The following is a 23,621-nucleotide window of genomic DNA, read 5'->3' as shown; positions in this document are numbered from 1 at the left end:
TGGGCAAGTAAAAAAATCCTAATTTTTAATAGTGGTCTGCCTGGTCTTTTTTATTTTTTATGATCAGTGATGGAGGAAAGAAGCTTTTTGGGGTTTTATATTATTAATGATATAGAGGAGTCAGAGTAACTTCCTGCCTGGTGAAGAGTTGGATTGGAGGAATAAAGTCACTGAAACCAGATTTTTCGATCTCAAAAATCAAAACGCTTTAGTGCTAGATGGTACATACTAAAGAGCTGTCTTGGGGCTTTCAAGGCTTGAGTGTGACTTTAATGATTCTGTATTGTCTCCCTGCCTCTTTCCATGCACCAGAAGCATGTTCTCTTCCTTGTTTGATCTGAAAAATGATACTGCTCGTGGGCTTTTGCAAGAGCATGCAGGTTTGTTTCTTCTGTCTCACGGAATTTGCACAGGAATTGTGAGACATCAACAGAATACCAACGCCCTATGGCCTTAACCTTACCTCTCTCAGTATATCAGAATTATTACTGGCTTTTATTAAGTAGGCCCAAATGTAAGAAATTTCAGGAATGTGAGCTTATTTTGTCATTCTGGGCGTGGAATTTTTTCCTTTCCTATTTCTTCTAGAAATAATTCAGAACTATATGCTTACAGTGCAATGTACACTTAAAATATGATTCATGATCTGTGTGAATATGTGTTTTCATGAGTGGAAACAACAGGTTTTCTCTAAGCTGCTGAATCTCATCTGAGAGCATTTGAGTTGTGATCTTTCATAGAATCATTTAGGTTGGAAAAGACCTTTAAGATCACAATCCCAGTTATCAATTATTATGAAAAAAGCAGGTTTAATCATCATCTGCTGGCAGAGATCATGGGCAGACTCAGGATATTCCAAAAAAGAATATGGAGCAAAAGAATACATGCTTTTGCTCCAGCGTATATGCAGTAAAGGGTGGTGTTAAGGAATGATGCTCTTTGCACTGGTAAATGTTGTAGTTTTGGACCAAAACAGTGGCTTCAGTCTAGTTTTCAGCAGGAAGTCCAAACCTCATGGGCACGGTCACCTGGCAGGTGCTCCTGTTACTTTTTTCTGATAATTCTGTAGTACAGTGGCACTTGGTTCCTGTACTGACAGGTCTGAGTTTATGTAAATGAATTTCCATGTGCTTTTCCTGTCTTTTGAATCTTATAATCCTCGTCTTGATAAGAACAGTATTTGTGTTTTCAGAGAAAATATAATTGGCAATTGGTTTCTGTCTCCTACATCTGCTTTCCAGCTTACTTTTTCTCTCAGAGGAATGACTCTCTTTTTTTCTTTTTTTTTTTTCTTTTTTTTTAAAGACCTATTAGGACCCTGGTGACTCAACCTTGCATTGATTTTTAAACAGAATTTCCCGTTAAATTCCATGAGGAAATCTTGTTAACAAACAAAGGGCTAATTATCCAGGAAAGCAGCCTGTTTCTCAGTATCTGTAGCTACTCATGTAAACCACAATGATGCCTGAAAGTTGTAATTCTCAGTTGTGCAAGATAACAGTTCAGATGACAAACGGCAAAAACTGACCTGTTTACTGTGGGGGTTTTGTTTAATTGGTGGTTGTTTTTTTTACTTTTGACAGACTGCAATGCAATTGTTCACAAAGGCTGTAAGGAGAGTTTTGCTTCCTGTGCAAAGGTCAAAATGAAGGTAAGAGATTTCATCTACTTTTCTGAATAAACAAAAAAGTTTAAATGATTTAGCATGCAGATATATAACATCTTCTACCGTACATCCCAAAGGTTCCAGCTTGTTGGAAAGTACTTCAGCCCCTGTGAATAATTTCTCTCTGGGCTCTCCTGAAATTCTCCAGAGCCACATGTCAATACAGTAGTTGTCCCTGAGACTCCGTGAATGCTCCGGGTCGGCGCCACGGGGTGTTTGTTGGCAGCAAATTCCATGTGTTGTTCCCTGCAGTACACAGGGACCTCGTGGTGAGATGGTCTGTCCTATGTTTCAATTTTAAAAAACCCACTTCACTGGCAAAATTCAGGGGTGTCCAGCACCCTTAAATGCCTTATCTCTTAATTTTCAAATGCTGCATCCTATAATGCAGCACCATGTGTATATAAGGCATAATGAAAACTATTAAATATGTGTGTTTTTTATGAGGAACGCGCAGAATTTGTGCTTGCCCCAAATGTGAGGAACTGCTTCTGCAGTATGGTTCTCCAAGCTAGTTAATGTTTATACAATTTACAATTCTCAGTTCTCTTCAGTATTGTCAGCAGTTTCTGTTCTCATTTTCCTATTTGCTGCACAGTTCTCCATCTGTTATTTTGCACGTTTCATTGATGGCAACTGGGGGGGAAGCATGTGTGTGTTCATACATATATGTGTGTGTGTGTATATATATATATAAAAAATATGCATATAGCCAACAACTGATCTGTTCTAAGAAGATTTAGAAAAAACATAGCTTTTTTATTTTAGTTATGTGTCACAGCCTGATGGGAGAAGGGAGGAAGAAATTACAGTGAATTTCATTTTTCTTTCAGCCGCAGAGAGGGATGCTGCAGGCCCATGATACCTCTTCATTACCCACAGTAACCATGAGAAACAAAAGTAAGAAAATTTTCCTTGCCCTCTGCTTTGGTGGTGGTCCGTATCTGCTGTTCTTAACTGTTCTGACAACTAATATTCGATATTATGAAAGATAGGCATTCAACAAAGCAGGGATGAGAGCATCTTCTGTGCATGATAAGCAATGTTTGAGATTTCAGAAGCTGTACTGAAGTTGCACAGAGTTCATCCACTTCTGCAGCGTCCATGTAGCTTTAAGCAAATGTAAAGTCAGATTTAGAATTAACTACTTGACTGGAGCTTGCTGAAGGCCTACAGCTGATAAGTCCACAAAATCTGGAAGACACAGCCTATGTCCATGGGTGTCTGACATTGGAAAGAATCCAACTATGAGTATTATGTTCACAGAAATTAAGATTGCAAGTGGAGAGGATGCTTGTTCAAAATACATTTTTTTCTTTTAATTAAATAGTCTTATGCTTTGAGGTAGTAAAAGCAGAAAGTTTAATTTTGAATGACAGACTTTTCCTGGTTGCACTGAGATATACGCTGTACTGCGGAGCTACCCAGTGTGACCGAGGGCAAAGAATAAGAGTGAAATACCCCACATGGGTTTTGTAGTGCCATGATTTGATAAGCTTATTTAGTGATAGCTTGGAACCACACTATATGATACAGAGGTACTCACTGTGGTATTTCTCATGAAATTCAGAGGTATCGCTCCAGAAAACAGACATGCATCTAAAGAAGAGAAAATCTGGAATTAATATGAAAAGATTAGTTAAAGGTATGTGACAGTATAATGAATAAGGATTAGCATTTCTCTGTTGTATGTACTAATAGAGAAACCTATCTCAAAAAGTTCAAGCAGAAGCAGGAAGATATATATAATCATAGGCCCAGGGAAATGAAAAAGCAACATAGTAGATTGCTACATGTGATTATTTATCAAATAAAATTAAATTCAGTTCCGCAAGCATATGTTTCTGGACTTGCAGCTCCCACCCAGATCTTTTAAGCGCAGTGCAATGCAGTCAGATCTGCGCAGGGGTCGATGCTCTTCCCTTTTTACGGCTGTTTGTAACAGCTGAGATATCCTGGTGATGACTCTAGAAAGAAAAGGAAGTGAATTTTAGAGCCTGGCTTCTTTAAATCATCATCGTCGCAGTTAAGAACATGATTGCGTGAGCTGACTTTTCTCTGACACTTCCCTTACAGGTTCACAACCAAAGGAGCGCCCTCGCTCTGCAATACTTGCTCCTGATGAAAACACCATAACCTCAATATTCAATAACAGGAGATCACAACAGACTACGGCACTTTCAAAAAGTGTCTCAATACAGAACATTGCAGGGTAAGGTTTCTCCCTGCGCGCATGAGTGTGTGTGTATCATCTGACGTTGCGAGCATAGAGCAGTTCAGATCTCATTAAAAATAAATTCATATACTGTGATTTGTGTTAAAGGTACAAAAGAGAATCACAAAACCAGAAATACCCATATTATATGTGATACCATCAGTTGTCTTCTGCACAATCAGATTGTCTGGGTTAGTTTAGTTATGGCATGAGTTCAGAGGCATCTGAGTTGGCCTGCTTATATTCAAGGCCACTTCACAGAGATGCTCTGGGCTCCAGGAGGAAATTCCCTTGCTTTGGGCTGGGTACTGTGCAAGCACACATCTGCGGCTCAGATATAGTATTAATTTTTGTGTCCATAACAATAGGGTGGAGGAACAGAGGTGCAGTCCTCGTGGTGTTTCAGTACTGCATTGTCCATAATTAATTCCAAAAAAATCATAGAAGGAAATCTAATTTATAGTTACTACATTACGTGTGTATCAAGCAGTTCTACACACAGGGCAAGAGCATGGACTGGCATGTTCTGGACAGTTTATATGCCCTGGCTATTCATGGTGAAACTTATTTCAGTCCATTTTTCTGATCTTTCTCAGGGCTAGTGATAAAGATAGCCTTTTGTGTTGCATTTTTGCACTGCTTGCACCAAGGACAATGAGGATGGGAAATTTTTGTAAAATGAAAAGGAGTTATCCAAACCATAGAACCTCAGGAGTGATTCTTTATAGCAGAAGCACTGTCACTTAGAACTGTAGATCTTACAGCTTGTTGAGCCTCAATGGGTGGTTAGAAAACAATTAATAAAAGTACATTTCTGTACCTAACTGTGCAATGCTTGCTTTGGTTTTCAATTCATATTTAAAATGCATTTTTTCTGTGTATTTGAAAGTAAGTTTGGCTGGGTTTTTATGTCATAAGTGATATTCTGTGTTCTGTTTTTCTGCAGAGTTGGGAACGATGACAGCTTATTACACACTTGGAAATTCCTGTCGCAGTCAACAGACTCCTTACATAAAATCAGCCGGGTGAATGAATCCATGGAGTCACTGGTTGACGAAGGTAAGAGCTCCCCATGGCGTTTACAGTAATAGGAAGGTCTCAGTGCTGCTTTCCAGAAATAGAAAATCCATTTTGGCATTTCAGCAAGTGTTTTCCTTTTTAATGGACAATTCAAGTGCTTTTACTTTAATCTTAGAATATTAGTATGATACACTAAAACAAAGCCCCACATAGTAATTTCTTTAGGTTGCTGAATTGTGGGAAAGCGTTTAGAAGGTTTCAGTTACAGTTGAGTTACTTGGAATTTAACTCAGGAACAAACATTTCCTCTTTCATTCTGCACCTCTGGCCCATTCATACAGCCACAGGTTTTGCACTCTCGCCTTTTTCATGCTGATGTCTTGTGTTTTTTATTTTTCCTAGAGTGGGAAAGGAAGAAATGTATTGTTTAGTTTTGTGAGTTTGAAAGTGCAGTCAGTTAAATTCATTTCTTAAGTTTAAATAACTTTTATATATGGTACTTTTTTAGGATATAATCAGTATTTTTACATCTTAGTCAATATTTACCTGAAAAGAGCAGAATGCTTTTAATTTATTAAGGACTAAACAAAGACATGCTCAGGGTGAAAAGAGAAAATTTCCCAGTTCCTGCATAAATGAGCAATCTTTCTTAAAGATATATATGTGCATATGTGTTGCAGTTTTTAATTTAGCTGCAATGTTGTTGCATTGCAGATAAAGAATCCATTATCTTTTATCTGAGCTAGAATTTGGTCTATGTGAAAATCGTGAACTAGTTTTGTGCAACTAGCAAATAACTTTTAAAAGTGCTTTTCATAATCTGGTCCTTAGGTGGTGTAATTCCATATAATCACTTTTGTGTCCATAAACGAGAATGTGTGTGGTGTCTGGTATGACAGAGAAAGCCTAAACCTAAATGAATAGACAGGAATCTCAAACGAGATGTTACCCACATCTTAATGGCATTTACATTGCTTTGTGAAGGTGCAGACATGAACGAAGGACAGCTGATGGGAGACCTGGAATTAGATTCCAAGCAGCTGGAGGCAGAGTCCTGGAGCCAAGTAGTGGACAGCAAATTCCTACAGCAGCAAAACAAAGATGTTGTCAAACGGCAAGATGTCATTTACGGTGAGAGGCGCCTGCATCTTAATTTTTCACTCATTGTAGATAGCTTCTTGATATACTCAGACACATGGATTTGGGAAGCTTTAGGTCAGTGAACAGGAACGTTGAGTTGGTTTCCTCAGAAGCCAAAGTCTCATTCTTGAAGTTCTCAGAAACATGATGTATTCTGTCAAAGCTTTCTTTCTGCCTTTCACATATCTGGAGGCCATCAAAAAAACCCCAGAAATTGCCTCTCATTTGTCTGCTGATGACATTTGAACTCCATTCCAGCAGAGCAACGAGCTAGGAAGTCTTTTCCTGCTGGATGCAACAGCCATACTGTATGGCAAAAGCACACTACGTTGATGCTAGCAGTGAGGTGTTAGGAAGGAGCAGATAACAGTGCTGAAGGTTCAGACCTCAGCAGCAACGTCCAAAGCTCTTTATTGTGTAACTCCTCTGTCTCCCTGTTTCTCCCACACATGAAACTATTGATATTTCAAATACCTGACATTAAATTTTCTGAAGCCACTTAAAGAAGCCCAATTATGGAAGAACTTTCTAATGGCAGCTTTTCATTGTACTGTACACCCATGTACTCTACAGTGACCTTGTTTTTGACCTTGTCCTCATCCTATACAGAGCTAATGCAGACAGAAATGCATCATGTCCGCACCCTGAAGATCATGAACGATGTATACAGTGCAGGGATGTTAAAGGAACTGCAGTACGATCAACAAGTTGTGGACAAGATCTTTCCCTGCCTGGAAAACTTGCTGCATATCCACAGTCACTTCTTCCAGCGGATTCTGGAAAGGAAGAAGGAGTCATTGGCAGACAAAAGTGAAAAGAACTTTGTTATCAAGAGGATAGGTGACATCCTGGTGAATCAAGTAAGTGCTGGAAAATGCTTGCACTTCTGAGAGCACAGCTGGAAACCAGGCACTCTTCCTTTCCCTCCTGTTTATGCCTGTTAGATAACCACAGCTGATGGCACTCTTCAGACATGTAAAAATCTCCACCTTTGCTTTTTGAAGCACTTTTTGTTCTTTCTGAGGAAGGTCTAATGATGAAAATTCATTTTGCTTATATCATGGGAGGAGAAGCATTCCCTGACAGGCACAGAATGGTTTGACCCGTAGCGTTGAGGGTAGGCAGTAGCCCACAGCGAAATAAGCCCGATGTGTTTCTTGGCTGAGTTACTGACCTGCTATTTAACTTCGGGTGGGTCATTTTACTGTTCTTTATCTGTGCTTTCTCCCTTCTTCTTTTTGTCTGTCTTGACTTTGTTGTTGTTGGCTTTTAATCCCTGTGAGGTAGAATCCCAAATTTTGCAGTGTGAACTCGGTGCAAGTCCCAAACTCAGCTCTTTACTTTCTAGAGATCTGCTTGCTTGGTTTAGGATGCTTTGGAGTAACTTGTTTTCATCAAGTTCTTTACAGACACTGGCAGGCACTGCTGGGATATCACGCCAGGAGCTCCATGCAAATTGGACCTCTGTGTTTCATGTCTTGCAGTTCTCCGGTGAGAATGCCGAGCGAATGAAGAAAACATATGGGAAATTCTGTGGGCATCACAATGAGGCAGTAAATAACTTCAAAGATCTGTACGCAAAGGACAAGCGGTTTCAGGCATTTGTCAAGGTAGGACCTGGTAGAACAGACATAGTCAATGGAAAAAGTATGTTCTTTCTGCACTCTGGTGAGCGTTTTGCTACAGAACTGAAATGTTCATCTTTGCTCCTCAGAAAAAAATGAGCAGCTCCCTGGTGAGGCGTCTTGGGATTTCTGAATGTATCTTGTTGGTAACACAGAGAATCACAAAGTACCCGGTCCTTTTACAAAGGATTCTGCAGTACACCAAAGGTAGGGACCAGTTCCTCTATTCCAAGTGTGTATTTGTTCCTCTGGTGTAAATTTCTTGGATCCTTTTCAGCTGAAGCAGATTTTCTTAGAATAGACCGACTAATTCAGTTGTCGTTGTCTCACACCAGTGTAATGACGCAACTCAGTTTCATATCTCTATTTAGCATTAGTTATTCGGGTGCATTGATTTAGTTGTTATAAGTCTGTCTCTAGCTAGTTATGGAACAACATGTTCAGATGCCAAAGTCTCCCAGCTTGCTGTTTTTGGTAATGGGTAAAATATGTGGTTAATTTGTACATTTCATCTATACTGTCTCATATACAAAGTGTATTGGAATAGTCCTTAACCTCAACCGTATATGTGAAAGGTTCTGTGAAATTCTCCTTAAGGAGGAAAAAACGCAGCCTGTCTCAGGAAAGTATTAAGAAGTTTTAATGTGGGAATTTGAGAGGGAGAAGAGGAAGGAAGGAAGTAAAATCAGGAAGCTGAGTCCGCCAGGATGAAGTGAATCGAAGTATTTCTCTTTCTGTTCAAAGAAAATGAAGTGGAACATGAAGACCTGACTCAGTCATTAAACCTTGTTAAAGATGTGATCGCTGCAGTCAATAGCAAAGTCAGCAATTACGAAAAGAAAATGCGTCTTGGTGAGATTTACAACCGGACAGATAGCAAGTCCATCATGAGGATGAAGAGTGGCCAGATGTTTGCAAGAGAGGACTTGAGGCATCGGAAGCTCATCCGAGATGGGCCTGTTTCACTGAAAAATGCAGCTGGCCGGTTAAAAGGTAAGATTATCCTGCCTTCTGCCAGGCAAGGCTACAGCTCACCCTCTCTGGATGTAGGAATAGTCCTCAGATTGGTGTCTTCAGCCTTTATTTATTCTTCTGCTTTGAGAGATTTTGACAGCAGCTTTCCCTGTGCTACATACTTCCCACCGCAGCATTTCCGATTCCTCACATTGTTTCTGGAGTGATAGCTAGCTGCTCTTCCTCCTGGTGACTGCATGCCTGCTGAAGGCTTGGGTTGCAGCAGCACCTTGGTTTGTCAGCCAAGGAGTGGAGTTGCTGGAGGATCCTTTGGGCCAGGACGACGCGATGGGGGCTGCAGTTGCCCAGAGTAGTGAGTCAGATCTCTGTGCCACAATGCGCGTGTGCAGCAGTTCCAGGAAGCGTGCTTGCTGCATCCGAAACCTGACCTCAACTTCCGGGTGGCTCTGCCCGCCAGCAGTGCTGCCTTTCCTTTGCTCTAAGGTCGCAGTAGGGCTGTCCAGTTTCACTGGAACTCCAGAGAGGTGTCTCAGGCATTCATTGCTCTTGAACCTCTTGAGCTGCTGACGCAAACTCTTCAGAAAAGGCTCTGGTGTCCCTGCAGCTGCTTCTTGCTTGGTTGATGTCTTCTTAAATTGCCTTTTTTTTTTTGTCATCAGGTGGAAATAGTTTTTCTCAGGTGCTGTGCTCTGCTGACCACTGAAGTTCTTTGCTGAATTAAGCACTAAATCTCCCAAGAAACTACTACTGTGGTCCCAACTGAAGGCTAAGAGCAGACAGGGCAGTGTCTCAGCCTTGGCAGGAAGGCTGGGCTTTCCTTCTCTTGCTCCCAGTATGAGCTGATTAAACCAGTGTACTTGGGCATGAATGGGGACTGGTAGCCTGGTGCCGTGCTGGGCAGGGAGGCAGTGATAACATGACATTCCATATCGGGTGTGATTTATTTTGATGGTTTAGAAAGAGGAAGTTTACAGATGCTGGAAGATTACTATTGACTTTAGATGGTGGGTGAAGCAAGTTACGCTGCTGTTGTGAAATCTTGTGATAAGTACAGGCTGTATTTGCATTTCTAAGTCATAGAAATGCATAAACATACCTGCATCTGTAGTGCAAGCTCCCAGCAAAAGCAGGTCCTGGAGACAAGCTGCAGAGCCCAGGGAGAGAGTAGCTAGTTCATACATCCAGGCTATTTTGCAAGATTTGAAATAGGGCACAGAGAAGTATAGGAAGAACTTTTCTTTGAGGCTTTTAGCATTTCCCCTCTTGCAGAGTGCACAGATGATAGAGAGGAACGGAGTTGAATGCTGACTTTTGCAAACATCCCAGAGCTTTGGGTTCATTTTTCAGCTTTAATTAAATTTTGGTGGTTCTTTTATCTGGAATGGATCCCATCTTCCCAAAACAGAATGGAAGGAATTACCCACGGGATGATTTAACTTTTTGGTTTGCTTCCTCTCTGTCACAAGATTTCCCAAGTACATTACACAAAACCTCTTTGTACTGAGGGCTCTGGGTGGGGCGTTATACTTGGTAGTTGCTGTGCAACTTTTATGATGTGTCATTAGGAGACTTGGAAAGCTGTACGTGTACTCTGGGAAAAGACTGTATTCTGATTTAAAATCCTCTGTTGGCTTGATGTTGTGCTTCCTTCTCCCGTGAAAGTAAGTCACGTCTGCATCTTGCGCAGACTCTGTCGGCTCCCCTTGGAGCGGGCAAGAGTTGTGTTTGTCTGTGAGCAGAATTTGTGGTGGTTCCTGAAGTCAGTATTTCCTGGGAAAGAAACAGCAGCTGACAAATGTTGTTACTGCATGATAATTTACACTCCGCAAACCACTCATCAAGAGAACCATAAAACCCAAAACTTCCTGTGCAGATATTTTGCTTGAAGGCTAAAATATTGATTGTTTGAGAAAACAGTGCTTGTACTGAGTAAGCGTCTCTAGCTTTTGCTGTTTTGCCCATGTCCTTAACTGTTAGAAAGCATGTGGCTGAAGAAGAGCACCCCTGCTCTGAGAGATGAGAGAAAATCCTGCAGGTTTCCCGGGTGCTGTTGTGTTCTGCTTCACACAAAGTCAGTTCAGAGCTAACCTGACCCGGCATCTGCAGGAGCTGCCCCTGCTCTTCCTGCTAACTGGGACGTTGAGCCTGCTTCCAGGATTTGCAAAACCAATCCTACTGCTTCCCAGCACTGGTGTTATTAAAAGAAATCTATTTTAGGGTGGGTTGCGTGGTTATACTGCACTGGTATGCTTTTTCTTTTGCAGAAGTCCAGGCTGTTCTCCTCTCTGACGTGCTCGTATTCCTTCAGGAGAAGGACCAGAAGTATGTCTTTGCCTCACTGGTAAGACTTCAGCCTTTTCTTCTCCTTCCTTTTCTATGTGAGAGACCCTTGATGGTATGTTGTGCAGCGAAGCCAGCCATTGCCTGCTAAAAAAACTTATTTTCTTGCTTACAACATTTTCATTCACTAAGCAGACTCCGTTCTTTTTGATAGGAAAGCATGTCTTCGTGCTCCACCTCCCCTTTCTGCAGTGCCTTGGCACAGCTGATAATTGGCCTTGAAAACCTGCCTATCACTTCATACACCTACTGCTTTTCAGTTTGTGCAAATTGGAGCAGTGATTGGGGTGGGAGGGGGCAATGGGATAATGAAAACATTGTAAAAATGAGTCTTAGCAGAAGGAAGTGTCCTAATACATTGTGAGCTATGGTGGCGGGCAAGGAGGTGAAATGCCACTGCAGTAAATTCAACAGAACAGCTTGAAAATAAGTGTCAGAGGAATATATTTGTAATGCACAAGACCAAAAACATTAGCTTTTGAAGGCAGGCCTCATAAAGGGGCTAGTCACACTGACCTGCCGAAGAAAACCTGGTACCTAATTGAGTCAGTTGGGGCTGTACCTTGCAGGCATGGTCTAGACTGGCTAAACCTTGTGACCTTTGTACTCTTTGAACATTTTGAAAGCTGGTAATTTGTTATTCCAGTTCCACCAATGATCTGCAGAGGCTGTGCCCTGCACAGGGGGAGCTGATTTGCACACAAGTGCTGCTAGTGAACCACTACCAAATCGCCTCAGTGGCAGCATCCTGTGAAATGCACAAAGGGGCTGACTCATATGCAGATGACACAACAGCAACGGGATGTTTTAACCAAGCAGGCTGATTACGCAGAGACCATAGCACACAATGCACGTCATCTTTCACACAAGTCTTCTCCATCATAGGAGTCAACTATGAGCTTCTGAGAACAGCAGGGGTTTTGTGGGATTTGAAAACAAGGTGTTACTCCATCTAGGGAGAAATTGTGAAGATAATGCGTGTGAAGCAGGTGCTAGCAAGCTGCACTAAGTTTAAGGAGCTGTGATATTAATGACAGAGTGTGGGCAGGAAGAGATGAGATCAAAGGTGTGCTGGGGTTAGAGCAAAATATGGTAGAGTTTGCAAAACCACAAAGTCAATTTTGAATTAATTCTTTGTTGAAATAGAACAAGGTGAAATTGCTTTTCCTACAGAAATGATGAAGGAAAGCAAGCTCTTCCCTGTTCTTTGAATCTATTAAAATGATTTTTTTTTTTTAACTAGCCAATAGGTTCAGGAAATGTTTACAACCTGAGAGAAGTAGCAGTACGGTTATTGGGACCTTTTGAATGCTAGTTTGCATCTGGGAACTAGTCCTCTTCATCCTCCTCACCTATTTCTTTCCATCTGAAGGACCAGAAATCCACTGTGATCTCTCTGAAGAAGCTGATCGTACGAGAAGTGGCTCATGAAGAGAAGGGTTTGTTCCTGATCAGTATGGGTGTAAAAGATCCTGAAATGGTGGAAGTCCATGCCAGCTCCAAAGAAGAGCGTAACGGCTGGATACAGATCATTCAAGACACAATGAACACCATGTAAGCTACTAAGCTGTTCTTGCAAGGCAGGTAGTGCACGTAATCATGTTCTGGTAGTAATTGAGACATCTCTTTTGTCCAGGGATAAAGATGAAGACGAAGGAGTCCCTTGTGAGTCTGAGTTTGAAAAGAAATTGTCGGACGCAAAAGTGAGAGGATTGAAAGGTAAAATCCTGCCGGGGACAGAGCTGGGGAGCCGTTTTTGAAAAATTTACAGAAATGGTTGTGCTGGATTCTGTGATTGAACTATGATGTTTTTCAAAGGAGTGAGAATCCTGCATCCAGCAAATAATTGCAATCCTTGTTTGCACCTCACCTTGCTTGCATTTTGGTTTTGGTTTTTTTCTGAGCCTGCTGGGTGCCATTGCTGTGCAGGATTGTACAGGGTACGGTTGTATCATCAGGTTCCACTAGATGGGGCCAGTATCTCAGGAATTGCTCTGTTTCCTTGCCAAAGCTTTTTTCTTTCTTCATCTCTGTTCTCTGTTCACCCCCACAGAACAACTTCAGCAGAAGGATAAGCAGATCCTCCTTTTGCTGGAGGAGAAGGCTAAGATCTTCCGGGACATGGCAGACAGTCCTGTGCAGGAGGACATGCCAGGCTCCAGGCTGCTCTTCAGAGCCAACACAGAAGAGGCACCAAAAGGAGAGGCCATTATGAAAACCGCAATAAATGAAGGTGAGCAAGTCAGGGTGACATGTTAATCACTAACCAACAGACCCACCTTCAGTGAAGCTATCAGTCCTTAAGCGCCGGTTTTGCAGGGGAAGTCTTCTCTTTGTCAAAATAAGAGCATAGATGAGGAGATACTGCTGTTTACGGTATTGTCTCAGGGACAGGTAATCAGGAAAGGAAGCAGATATTGATGGCTGTTGAAAGAGGGCAGAAAAGAAGTCATCGCAAAACAACCATGCATTGAATCCGCACTGGGGTCAGGAGCAGCGCAGGGTTTATCCTTGGCTGAAATTTGGACCATCCAGGCCTTTGCTGTGCCTCAGTCTCAGCAAGGTGTGCGAGTGGGACCCGGCTTCCAGCAGGTGCTTGTGGCATCTGCAAGGGACAAGCAAGTCTGTTGACAAAGGCAAGGGTAGATGGAAACTCGGCCAACTTTCCAGTGTGATTTTTGGAGAGGCTAAAAATTGTTAAATGCTGTTGTCAGAGCACACCAGGGTTGCCTGGAGGAAGAGAGGGAGGTGTAAGCCTGTGCAGAGCTCCAGGAGTTAATGGTCAGACAGACTGAGTTTTTGCAGGGGGAATGTGTACTGTTCAAATCATTGTCATAGAAACGTGGTTTCTTAGTACAGCAAAGCATGTGAATTTCTGACCTGAGCTCAGGCAGGGATGAAAGTAGCTCAGAAGCCTGAGGTGGTCTTTTAACAGAGATATCATTGTTTTTTTTCAGTTGAACTGCTGCAAGACCTGGTGAACAGGAGCCTGGGCACTGCCCTTGGACAGCAGGTCAGCAGCACCGCCATGGAACAAGAAGGAGGAGTTGGCCCCATCTCTCTCCCTAGAAGGGCAGAAACTTTTGGAGGATTTGACAGTCATCAGATGAACTCCTCCAAGTGTGAGTAGTTACATGTGTGCGCATCAACATTTGTTAATAATACATGTCATCCTCTTGCTTCAGAAGGACTCCAGCAGCTGGTGATTTGGGTTTCCCAACTCCTCTCCAATAATAGTTGATAGATTAAATAATGGATTAGGAAAAAAGCCTATGTACAGGTGGAACGATGGTAGCTGAGAACCCGTGGCTGCATGAGGATTAGACATCTGAACTTCTCACTCCTCCCTCTGTGCTCTCTCTAAATCATCCTTACTTCTGTACTTACATGCCACATGAAGGCATTTGGCTTCTTGATAGGTTAATTTCTTCATGTTGTCATTGTAATATCTGCAGCTCTGTTCTTCGTTCCTCAGTTTCCTTCCAGCAGGAGCCTGGTGCTAATGCATTTGCGAATGGATGAGGATATTGCTGAATCAAGCACCTTCTCCCCTGGCTCTGCTCTCTATGCATTCGTGTTCCACGTACAACTGCATGTGTTATTCCTGCAATTAAGTCTCTCCCAAAGAAATGTGTGAATATTTATTTCAGCTGCATAGTTGGCTGCTTCCCAGTGCTCTCTTTCTTTTCCCTAGTCATCAGAAACTTCCCTGTCCTCAAATTCCTCTCTCTGTGGTCTCACTCGTGCTCCCAATACAGCCAGTTTTGCTGCGCTAGTGTCTGTCTCAGCATTGGGATCGTTGGACCTCATCTGACCTTCTGCATTAAAGGAGCAGTGTTAGCTCCAGACAGTCAGACATGAGAAGTATGTAGAGGTTTTCCCAGCTCTATTGGACAGCTGCAAAGCCCTTCACAGGCCTTGTCATCGTAATGACAAATATATTCACACTGGAGGGGTTTGTTTAGGGTTGTGCCTCTCTGTGTTGCAGTGATGAATGGGACAACCTCAGGTTGTTCATTGCCCAGCTCTAGGTTTTCTGTAGGAATGTCCTCTTTTGAATTAGATTGTAATTCAATAGTTGTAGGGTCTTGGGAGACTTCGGGAAATGAATGCAGGGTCTGTTTGTTCAGCTGGAGGCCAGGAGGCATGAAACCCAGCTTTTATCTCCAGTTCTTCTGTTCCCAACCTGTGCAACCTTGGGCAAGGCTTATAACCTGACTCCCCTTCGTTCTCCCCTCCAGCAAAGCTGAAGGGAGGTGTTTCCTCCTGCAAAGAGGTGGAAGGTCCCAGGAGATGGTGCAGGAGAGGTCTCTTAGGAGGACTTGAGGGTCAGCCTTTAATAGCAAAGCCTGCCTGGGGGGTGGTGGGAGGAGAGGGCCTTTGCACTAGGTATGGTGTCCTTCACATTGCTGCAGATACAGGTATATGTAAAGTTGTTTGTCATTAAAAGAGTGGCAGTAGGGAAGTTACCACTGCAGGTATGGGTTTTCCCCATGGGCTGCATCTCAGCTGGCAAGGGGAGTGCAAGAGTCTTGGCAAAGGCTAGAGGACCAAAGAGCCGTGCGACTCCTTCGCAACCCACGAGCAGAAGGGTGGCGCAGGTGGAGCGTTGCAGCCCTCTTGGCCCCACAAGTCAGTTCAGTCCTGCTTGGGAGCGCTGATATGAGCCATCCAGAGGGAAGTTAGAAAGAGAAGTGCAGTATCCCTTTGGAGATACAGGTGTCTGATAACTAAGGCTAAGGAGAAATTGTTAGCATAAAATTACACAGGGTATTGCGCAGCAGTATCTGACCCAGCTGTAAATTGCATTTGCTCAAGAGAGGCATTGAAACTATACCTGCAATAATATACCCTGCTATGATACTGTTGTTGTTCTCCATCTGCTCTTATTCTGCCTCATGTCTTCTCAGCAAGCGTTCTTTGGTAGCAGACAGCAGTGCGGAGGCCAGACAGAGCACCAGTTAATGGGAGCATGCCAAATTTATCAGCACGTTGTCTGCAACCAAAGTCAATCCTAATCTGAACTCACATCCACTTTCTCTGGTGGTGCTGACATGTTCTGTATATGTAGGGAGCAAATGCATTTAATTCAAGTGTCAAGAGCTCTTTGCCCCTTTTTGTGAAACATCTGAGTTGCCTGTGTTAAATTTCTCAGACATAAGCAAGTTCATCTATGGCTTAAAATGTTGAATAACCAGTGTCAATGCTGGCTTCTTCCTTTAGGTGGAGCGAAAGATGAAGGCGACGATGCTCAGGACCTTCGGAGAACAGAGTCAGACGGTGTTTTAAAGAAGGTATCACTTGGTTTGTCTGTCTGCTGCCACTGAGTTCAGATTTCAAGAGAGTGACAATTCTAGTCTTGAAAAATGCCTGAATTTTTTGACAATTAGAAGTATCCTAATAAGCTAAAAATAAAATAAAATTGGAAGTATGCAGCCAAAACCGCTTTGCTGTAGCTAAAATCCTGACTTGAAAACCATTGCAAATCAGTTGTATTCCTTTGTGGCACAGGTTATCTGCCATCTGTCTGCAGATCAGCTAAAGCATGTGTTTAATTATGCGTCGTTATTGAAATGATAAGGTCAACTATAACCTTGCACCTATTCTTGCTGTGGATCGATCCATCATATGACTACAAAATGATGCCTAATCAACATTTTATTTTATATGATTTTAACTTGCCTGAAAAACATGCGTGAATTCGCCCAGAATGGAAGATGGAGGGGGGGGTTTAATGTGTCTGTCATTAGTTCAGCTTCAGAACACATTCGCTGTGATTTCTCATTTGTCCTCATATTAAATCTGTGATCTTTTCATAGGGTGGAAATGCAAATCTGATGTTCATGTTGAACAGGAATAACGAGGTAGGAATTGATTCCCTTGCTCAGCTGTTTCCTTCATTTAAGTGGCAAGTGAATTTGTCTCAATAGGTGATAATGTAGAAGAAAATACGTTTCATTTGCTGAAGCGCATGTAGACTTTTAAATACATTGAACTGAACCCCCTGTGTCATTTATTTGTTTAACCTTGGATGTTCAGACAGGGAATTCACTGATTGTCATCTGCTTGCCAGCAGGGCGATACGTACTGATTATAGGCAGCAAGGGTTAATTACCACTAGGATGCGCAGGGCTGTATTTATTGTGCATCTGCAGACACAGGGAGTTTAATTTTACGTTGCAGGTGCAGTGAATTGGGGCAATTAGATTTCTATTCTCCCTTTGATACACATTCATAACTCCCAGTTAACACTAATGGCAGAATGAGAAGCAGTTCTCTTAATACTGGCTATCGCACCACTATTGCAAACGCCGCAGTGGTTTTCTTCTTCTTAAAAGTAATTGTAGGATATGAGAGATTCAGAGAAAATTTTAGCGAGGCTAAAAATATATTTAGGAATAGGGCATCACTCCAAAGTAGCTTGCTCTGTATTGATGCACGATGTGTTTGCATTCACCTGTATTTTCAGACAGCCTCCATGAACATACCTGCTGTACTTATGTGCCTGCTCTATTGCAGTTTTTCTGTCTAATGACAGTGGGACATGTATGGGTCAGCCAGGGGTGGAAGAGGACAAATAGTCCACATTCATTTTAAGATTTCTTCATTATTCCCCCCTTGAAGTTCTTTCCCTGAAATTTTTATGTGAATTGCTGGGTTTCATCCCAATTACTCTGCTTGTTCTTGAGCAAGCTGAGAGCAAGCTGATGCTGTGGGAAACCTGAGATTTCCCATGAGGTCTGTGCCATTTGGTGCTTCTGCAGATGTTTCTTTCCCTGCTGCACTGACAGCTAGGAAAGTGAGGAAGATGATGCCAGGCACCTCCAAGAGATGTCCAAGGGATGTATTGGTGTACTGGGGGATGACACAGTCATTGCAAGTGAAGAGTGAGAAAAATGAAGGTGTTTTCAGACCCACCAGTGGGTCACAGTGGAAAAGGAGGGTGCTTTACACGTACCCTGGCACCTAGTGAGATCTAATAGCAACGCTTTTGTTTTCTCGCAGCAGGTCCTCCAAAGCATTACCAACCTCCATAAGCTGCTCAGTGCTTTGCAGGTAGGCTTGGCCATTCATCCCGCCTTTGCATGCTGCTTACTGAACTGCACATCCCACCAGCCAGCAACAGCCACTCGTGCATCACCACCCATCTCCCCTTCCCTTTTGCCTGTCACATCCCTGCACAGCTGAACACCCCACGGCCAGCTTGCAGGCAGCATGCTGGCAGGTCCTTGGAATGAGCTGCTGCCAAAGTGAACCGGTGTTCACCTGATTTTGGGAAGCTGCTGGGGGAGGTGCTCTGCCAGCATCCTCCGGTAGCCCAGCCGTAAGGCTGCAGTGCTGTGAATTTGGAGGCGGAAGAAGGGACTCCGTGCAGCACCCTGAGTTTTTCAGGGATGGAGCTTCTGTCCGTGGAGAAGGCGCTGCAGTGATTTGTGTTCCCTCTCCTAGGGCGTCGTGCTGCAGCAGGACACTTACATCGAGGACCAGAAGCTGGCCCTGAGTGAGAGGGCTCTGACCCGAAGCTTCTTCCGGCCAACCTCGCTGCTGGAGCAGGAGAAGCAGCGCAACCTGGAGAAGCAGCGCCAGGAGTTGGCCAACCTGAAGAAGCAGCAGACACAGCACCAGGAGGAGAGACGGAGGAGAGAGAAGGAGTGGGAAGTCCGGGAGAAGGAGCTGGTGGAGCAGGAGGCCCACCTGGCCCAGCGAGAGGAGCAGATCCAGAGAGGGTGGCAGGATCTTGAGCGGGAGCGAGAGGAGCTGCAGGTGAAGAAGGCCTCCTACCAGCTCGACCTGGAGAGGCTTCGCACGGCGCAGAAGCAGCTGGAAAGGGAGAAGGTGCAGTTCAAGCAAGACGTGGAACGAGTAGCTCAAATGCGGCAGGAACCTGACCACAACCAGGTAAATGCTGCTAACAGCCGGGCTGCTGGGGAAGCCGTTCCCTGCAGGGAGCTCCCGGCGAGCTCCTGCTGCATGCCAGCAGCGATAGACTAATGCCAGCCCAGCTCTAGACGTACGGGGCCTGGTATTTAAAACTGGGTCTTTCCTTGCACGTGACGCGCAGGGCTGTGTTTGTTGCACCTCCAGAGCTGCCAAGGCATTGCCAGCATTGATGCAGCATGGTGTATTCAGCATGCCTGGCCAGTCCCGAGCAGTTGGTGGTTCCAACAGCCTGAGCTCTGCCTGCTTTTCTGTGCCATGTGTTGGCGGACAGCAGAGCAGAGGTGGATGACTTGCGGAAAAGATGCCCTAGGCAATCCCAGCAGGTCGATATTGCCTTTGACGTTGGCCTTCACCCCATGAGAGCTGAGGTCTGGGGAGTGATCAGGCAGATGAGATGTCCTTCTCAGAAACAGCCTGAGCATTGTGGGTTACCTGCACCCTACAGCAGTCACCAAAGCCACTCACGAGACTGGTAACTGCAGGGGAACACTGTTTGTATGCTTACATCCATCTCCAAAAGCGTTCTTGATATCTAGCAGAGATGGGCATTGTCCCTGTCCTAAAGAGACTTGGTGCCTGCAGTCTGGTGCTCAGTGAGCAAAGGTCCCCAGCTCTACTACAAGAGGCTTCTGGTGTCTGGCTGCCCACAACCAGAAAGAAAAGCCCCCACGCAGATCCTGCTTTGTGCATTTTTCAGCAAGCTGGGATTTATTATTTTTTTGTAACTGTGCAGCAGTCTGGCTGAGCACGGGCAAAGCACGGGCAGAATTTGAACCTTAAGCCTGTTGTTGATTGTTTGTTTAACTCTCTAATTCTGAACGTAATTTGCTTAGAGCTGTAGCAAAATTAGTTTATAAATGTTGGATTGCAGAATGGAAATTATTTTGGGTGCCTGAATGAACTAATTGCAGAGCTCAGCAGTGAGCTCTGAAAAGCAAATCATCAGAGGAGGGCTTGCTCCCTCCCACTCCGGTTCCTGATCAGGCCAGAAGTTTTCCGAGCACACAGTGAAGCTGTTCCAGCGTCGAGCACACGTAGACATGCGAGGGGTATGGATGCTATGGGAGAGGCCGAGAGGTAAAATAACTGTGAGGCCTGGGGGATCAGGAGAAGGAAATACCTTTTCGAGGCAGGTATCTTGCTGACGTTTCAGAGCTATTAATAGCGTGTTCGGTGAGGCTTTGTTGAGCTGTTGTTTTGATCTTCCCTTTGAATGTGCGGCCTCAATTACATCCTGAGACAGCCGTTAAGGGGGGGGAAAAAAAATCAGGAAAAATTTTTTTGCTTTCATCTTTTGCTCGGGAAGGCTTCCTTTGACACATGCCGCTCCGGTGCTGTGTGCTGGCGTTCCCTTGCCAGAGAGGCACGCTTCTCCTTGGCCTTCTGCCACCATCTGTGTGCGCGAACGATGCAGGGTGAGTCTTGGTGTTGAGATCTTAGAGAATGTTTGCCCTTGGCTTGTTGATACATAGCATAGTACATGTACGAGCAAAAGATACTGGAGCGTTACTCTTTATATGCCTCGTTTCTTTGTCTTAAACAGAGAGGGCTGCTTCTTTCATTGCTTTGCCTGGATGGGGACCACGTTTTAGCTGGTAAAGGGGCCGGATGTTTGCTCAAACAACTTCTGTCTCTGAGTGGTCTGGGAGACACCTTTCCTATCCAGGTTCTCTCCTAGCCTCTTTCATGCCTCAGTAAAACATTTTTCCTTTATAGGTTTCAAATCTACATGAGAAACTTGCAAGAGTCCCCTCCCAGTCCAGCATGGATGACTCCTCCAAGCAGAAGAGCCCTTCCCTTCCTAAACAAGGGCACTTTGATGCAGAACTGTCTGTCTCCCCCAAAAGGAACAGTCTTTCAAGGACACACAAAGAGAAAAGCACTTTCCATTTGCTTAGCACAACAAACCAGACTAACAAGGCAGCTGAGGAACAGCCCCAGATGCCTACCCGCCTCTTCAGTTTAGCCAAACCAAAGGACAAGAAGGAAAAGAAGAAAAAGGGCAGAGGACATCGCTCCCAGCAGTCTGGTGAGTGTCAGGGGAGGTCATAGGTGTGTTTTCAGGGTGAGTGAGCTGGCTTTTCCCTCCAGCCAGTGAACTTGTTGAAGCCACGAAATCTAGCCTTGAATGTGGATGGTAGCACAGAAGATCCGCTGTGATGAGTGGAGTTCCCAGCTTGAAGTGATCTTCTGTGGGCTTTTCTGCCTGTTCTGCAGCCCCTGGGGTTGTCAGAGCGACACACTCTGCTCCCTGCTCCTTCCCTTCCCCATCCCACCCTGAGCAGCCTTCACAGGCTGGATTCTCCCTTTATTTTTCAGCTTGCTCTGCTTCAGCGAGGAAAGTGTCCTGCTTTAGTCTATGTGCTTTCAGGAGCTGCTGCTGGGATGCCTCTGACTGTTGCGTCCCCTGTGAGTTGCTCTCTGCTTTAGCTCTGTTGTAGTTTGGAAGTGATGCCTGCAACCCTTCTGGTGGACTCTCCCTTCCCCTCGAGCCAGTCTATCTTGTCTCTTGATCTGAAAAAAACCCACACATTTTTTTTCTCTGGTAGTTTTGCATCCACTTAGGACTCGGTTCTGCACTTCAGACCTCTGACCCATGTGAAATTTGATCTCATGCCCTCAGATGACTGGCTTTATCCATATTAACTCACTGATGCTTTCCAACTTGTGCCCAGGAGAGTTCACCAATTACGAGATATAATTTCATAATAGCTCATCAGGGAACTGGACATCCCTTACGGTGCCCACTGTATTTGGCAGACAGTGGGGTTTCAACACATGGAGTCCTGCTCTGCCTGCTGTATTCCTGTATTCCCGTAGTGATTCCAACCTCTTTTTTGCACTGCAGATTCTCATTCATCAGAAGCACCTCCAGAGGGTGAGGAGATCTTCTGCTGAGCACGAACGGTTCCATCAGTCACTCTCGGCATTGGTACAGCGGACATCTCCTTGCCTGCATCTGACAAGCATCTGGAGATTTTAAATAAAACATGTTATGAAGTCTGTTAAGTGGTGGGAAAGGGCCTCTCTCCTGTGGTTTTGCGTGAATTCTCACTGCAGAGGCTGACTACATGGCAAATAGTACCGTCTCTCTGTGCAAACCTTGGGTTAAATGGATTGGGATAGATGTTTTCTGTCTCTTCTTACTACTAAAGGATGAGAGAACATAGCCTTAAGGGGTCTGTGCCTTCAAATTCCCCTTTTCTGGGGAACGTAACCAAAACCAAGCATTTAGTGAAAGATTAGGACTCTACAAATGGTGCGTACACACTGGCATATATAGATATACTGTATATATACATATATGTATCTATGTATCCACTGGGATATGCTTACAGTCTGTACAGCCAAGCTTAGCTCGGCCCATGGGGATAGATGATACCTGATGACTTTCAGGGAGCGTGTAGATATTAAATATCTTGCCCATACTGCTCCGGGTGTAACGCCATTGACTTGCACGCTCCTTTTGTGCTCATGGTATACGGACTGTTTGGTTTCAGAAAGGTACCTTACACCAGGAAGCAGTAACAGCATTCGAAACAAAAATTCCGAGGGGAAAAAAAATAAAATTGAAAGTAATTCTGAAAGATTTCCATGAGGCAGAGGATTTAAATGTCAATCTGTTTCCAGAATCAAGCAGAACGTCTTTGGGTATGTTTAAAACAATGCAGAAAAGAGAAATTTGGTAGGCTTGTAAGGCAACCCCAGGGAGTCAGAACAGACAGTGTTCAAGTGGGTACAACTCTAAGCAACTTTTTTTTTAATGCAATCTCTTTGAGCTCCAGCTCACTCCTTCCCATCCCCTAAGTAAAGGTGATTTTTTTTTTTTTTTTTTTTCTGCCAGAGTATAGTTCTCCAGTTGCATTTGACATCCTTTCATCACAAGCCCGGTGACTTACTGGAGAGATGGCTGAAAATCTGCTTTTAGGGACCTTTGTTCTGTTGTTTGTATTTTTTCCCCCACTTTTTGTGTTACCATTGGGCTTCTGTTTCTCTGGATTTTGTCAGCTTCCCTGGCTCGTTTCTAAGGCAGAATGAGACAACAGCAGTTTCAGAGCCACTTCAGTGAGACGTCATAGCTCAGGGGACCGAGTGCAGTGAGTGAACTCCAAAGAGGCAGTTCCTAGTCCCTCTGGCTATACAACGCCGTGCGCTTATTAACCATTTCTGGGGAGAGGATACATTCTCATGGACAGCAATGCTGTGGGAGAGGTCTAAAGGTCTAGTGTGGCAGGTCCCTTTCTGTCGCCATGGGCTCTAGGGTGAAAGTGTCCGTGCGTCCCTGCGTTGCCATCAGCAGAGGGGGCAGGTCTGAGGGTGGCTCCTTCTGTGCCAACTGTGAGGTGTTTGTACAGCTGTTGAATACAGGGATGTCTTCACCAAGGGAAGAGAAATGAAGCGAGCCAAACATTTTTCCAAAATTATTGTTCTTCCAAACCCTCTCAGGGGAATTGCCTGAGCGGATTTGTAAGTGGTTACAAGATGCTGTCAGCTTCAAAATAGCTCAAGGGTTTGCTCAGAGTTTGAAGCTGTCAAGTGCATTTCCTTGCCTACCAGTTTTTCTTCAAGAAAAAAGAAATATTTCTCTTCTTGCACTATTGTTTGATTTCAATTTGCTCTCTCTGGCTTCTCACAAGCTAGTAACCTGCAGCAGTTTTCAGAGCTCAGTGCTGATGAGTATCGGCAGCATTGATGGTGA

General features: G+C 44.1%; 1 protein-coding gene across 16 annotated transcripts in view; it reads left to right on the top strand.

The window, feature by feature from the left end:
• The window catches only part of AKAP13 (A-kinase anchoring protein 13), a 216,021-nt gene extending 194,090 nt beyond the window's left edge, over positions 1 to 21,931 (top strand). For all 16 annotated transcript variants that reach the window (XM_075764737.1, XM_075764735.1, XM_075764733.1 and 13 more), the window contains 20 exons: positions 1,584 to 1,651; positions 2,500 to 2,566; positions 3,743 to 3,878; positions 4,828 to 4,940; positions 5,886 to 6,032; positions 6,651 to 6,901; positions 7,526 to 7,651; positions 7,756 to 7,873; positions 8,411 to 8,659; positions 10,906 to 10,982; positions 12,354 to 12,535; positions 12,618 to 12,700; positions 13,035 to 13,214; positions 13,939 to 14,103; positions 16,205 to 16,275; positions 16,801 to 16,845; positions 17,987 to 18,037; positions 18,431 to 18,880; positions 20,639 to 20,951; positions 21,771 to 21,931. In XM_075764737.1, coding sequence (XP_075620852.1) covers positions 1,584 to 1,651; positions 2,500 to 2,566; positions 3,743 to 3,878; positions 4,828 to 4,940; positions 5,886 to 6,032; positions 6,651 to 6,901; positions 7,526 to 7,651; positions 7,756 to 7,873; positions 8,411 to 8,659; positions 10,906 to 10,982; positions 12,354 to 12,535; positions 12,618 to 12,700; positions 13,035 to 13,214; positions 13,939 to 14,103; positions 16,205 to 16,275; positions 16,801 to 16,845; positions 17,987 to 18,037; positions 18,431 to 18,880; positions 20,639 to 20,951; positions 21,771 to 21,820 — 2,942 coding nt within the window. In that variant the 3' untranslated portion in view covers positions 21,821 to 21,931. The remainder of the gene's footprint in view (positions 1 to 1,583; positions 1,652 to 2,499; positions 2,567 to 3,742; positions 3,879 to 4,827; positions 4,941 to 5,885; positions 6,033 to 6,650; positions 6,902 to 7,525; positions 7,652 to 7,755; positions 7,874 to 8,410; positions 8,660 to 10,905; positions 10,983 to 12,353; positions 12,536 to 12,617; positions 12,701 to 13,034; positions 13,215 to 13,938; positions 14,104 to 16,204; positions 16,276 to 16,800; positions 16,846 to 17,986; positions 18,038 to 18,430; positions 18,881 to 20,638; positions 20,952 to 21,770) is intronic.
• The last annotated feature ends 1,690 nt before the right edge of the window (positions 21,932 to 23,621 follow it).

Source organism: Balearica regulorum, chromosome 12, assembly GCF_011004875.1.
Source record: "Balearica regulorum gibbericeps isolate bBalReg1 chromosome 12, bBalReg1.pri, whole genome shotgun sequence".
In the NCBI taxonomy this organism is placed as follows: domain Eukaryota; kingdom Metazoa; phylum Chordata; class Aves; order Gruiformes; family Gruidae; genus Balearica; species Balearica regulorum.
Note: the sequence above shows the minus strand (reverse complement) of the source record. Positions and strands in the feature narration are given on the sequence as shown.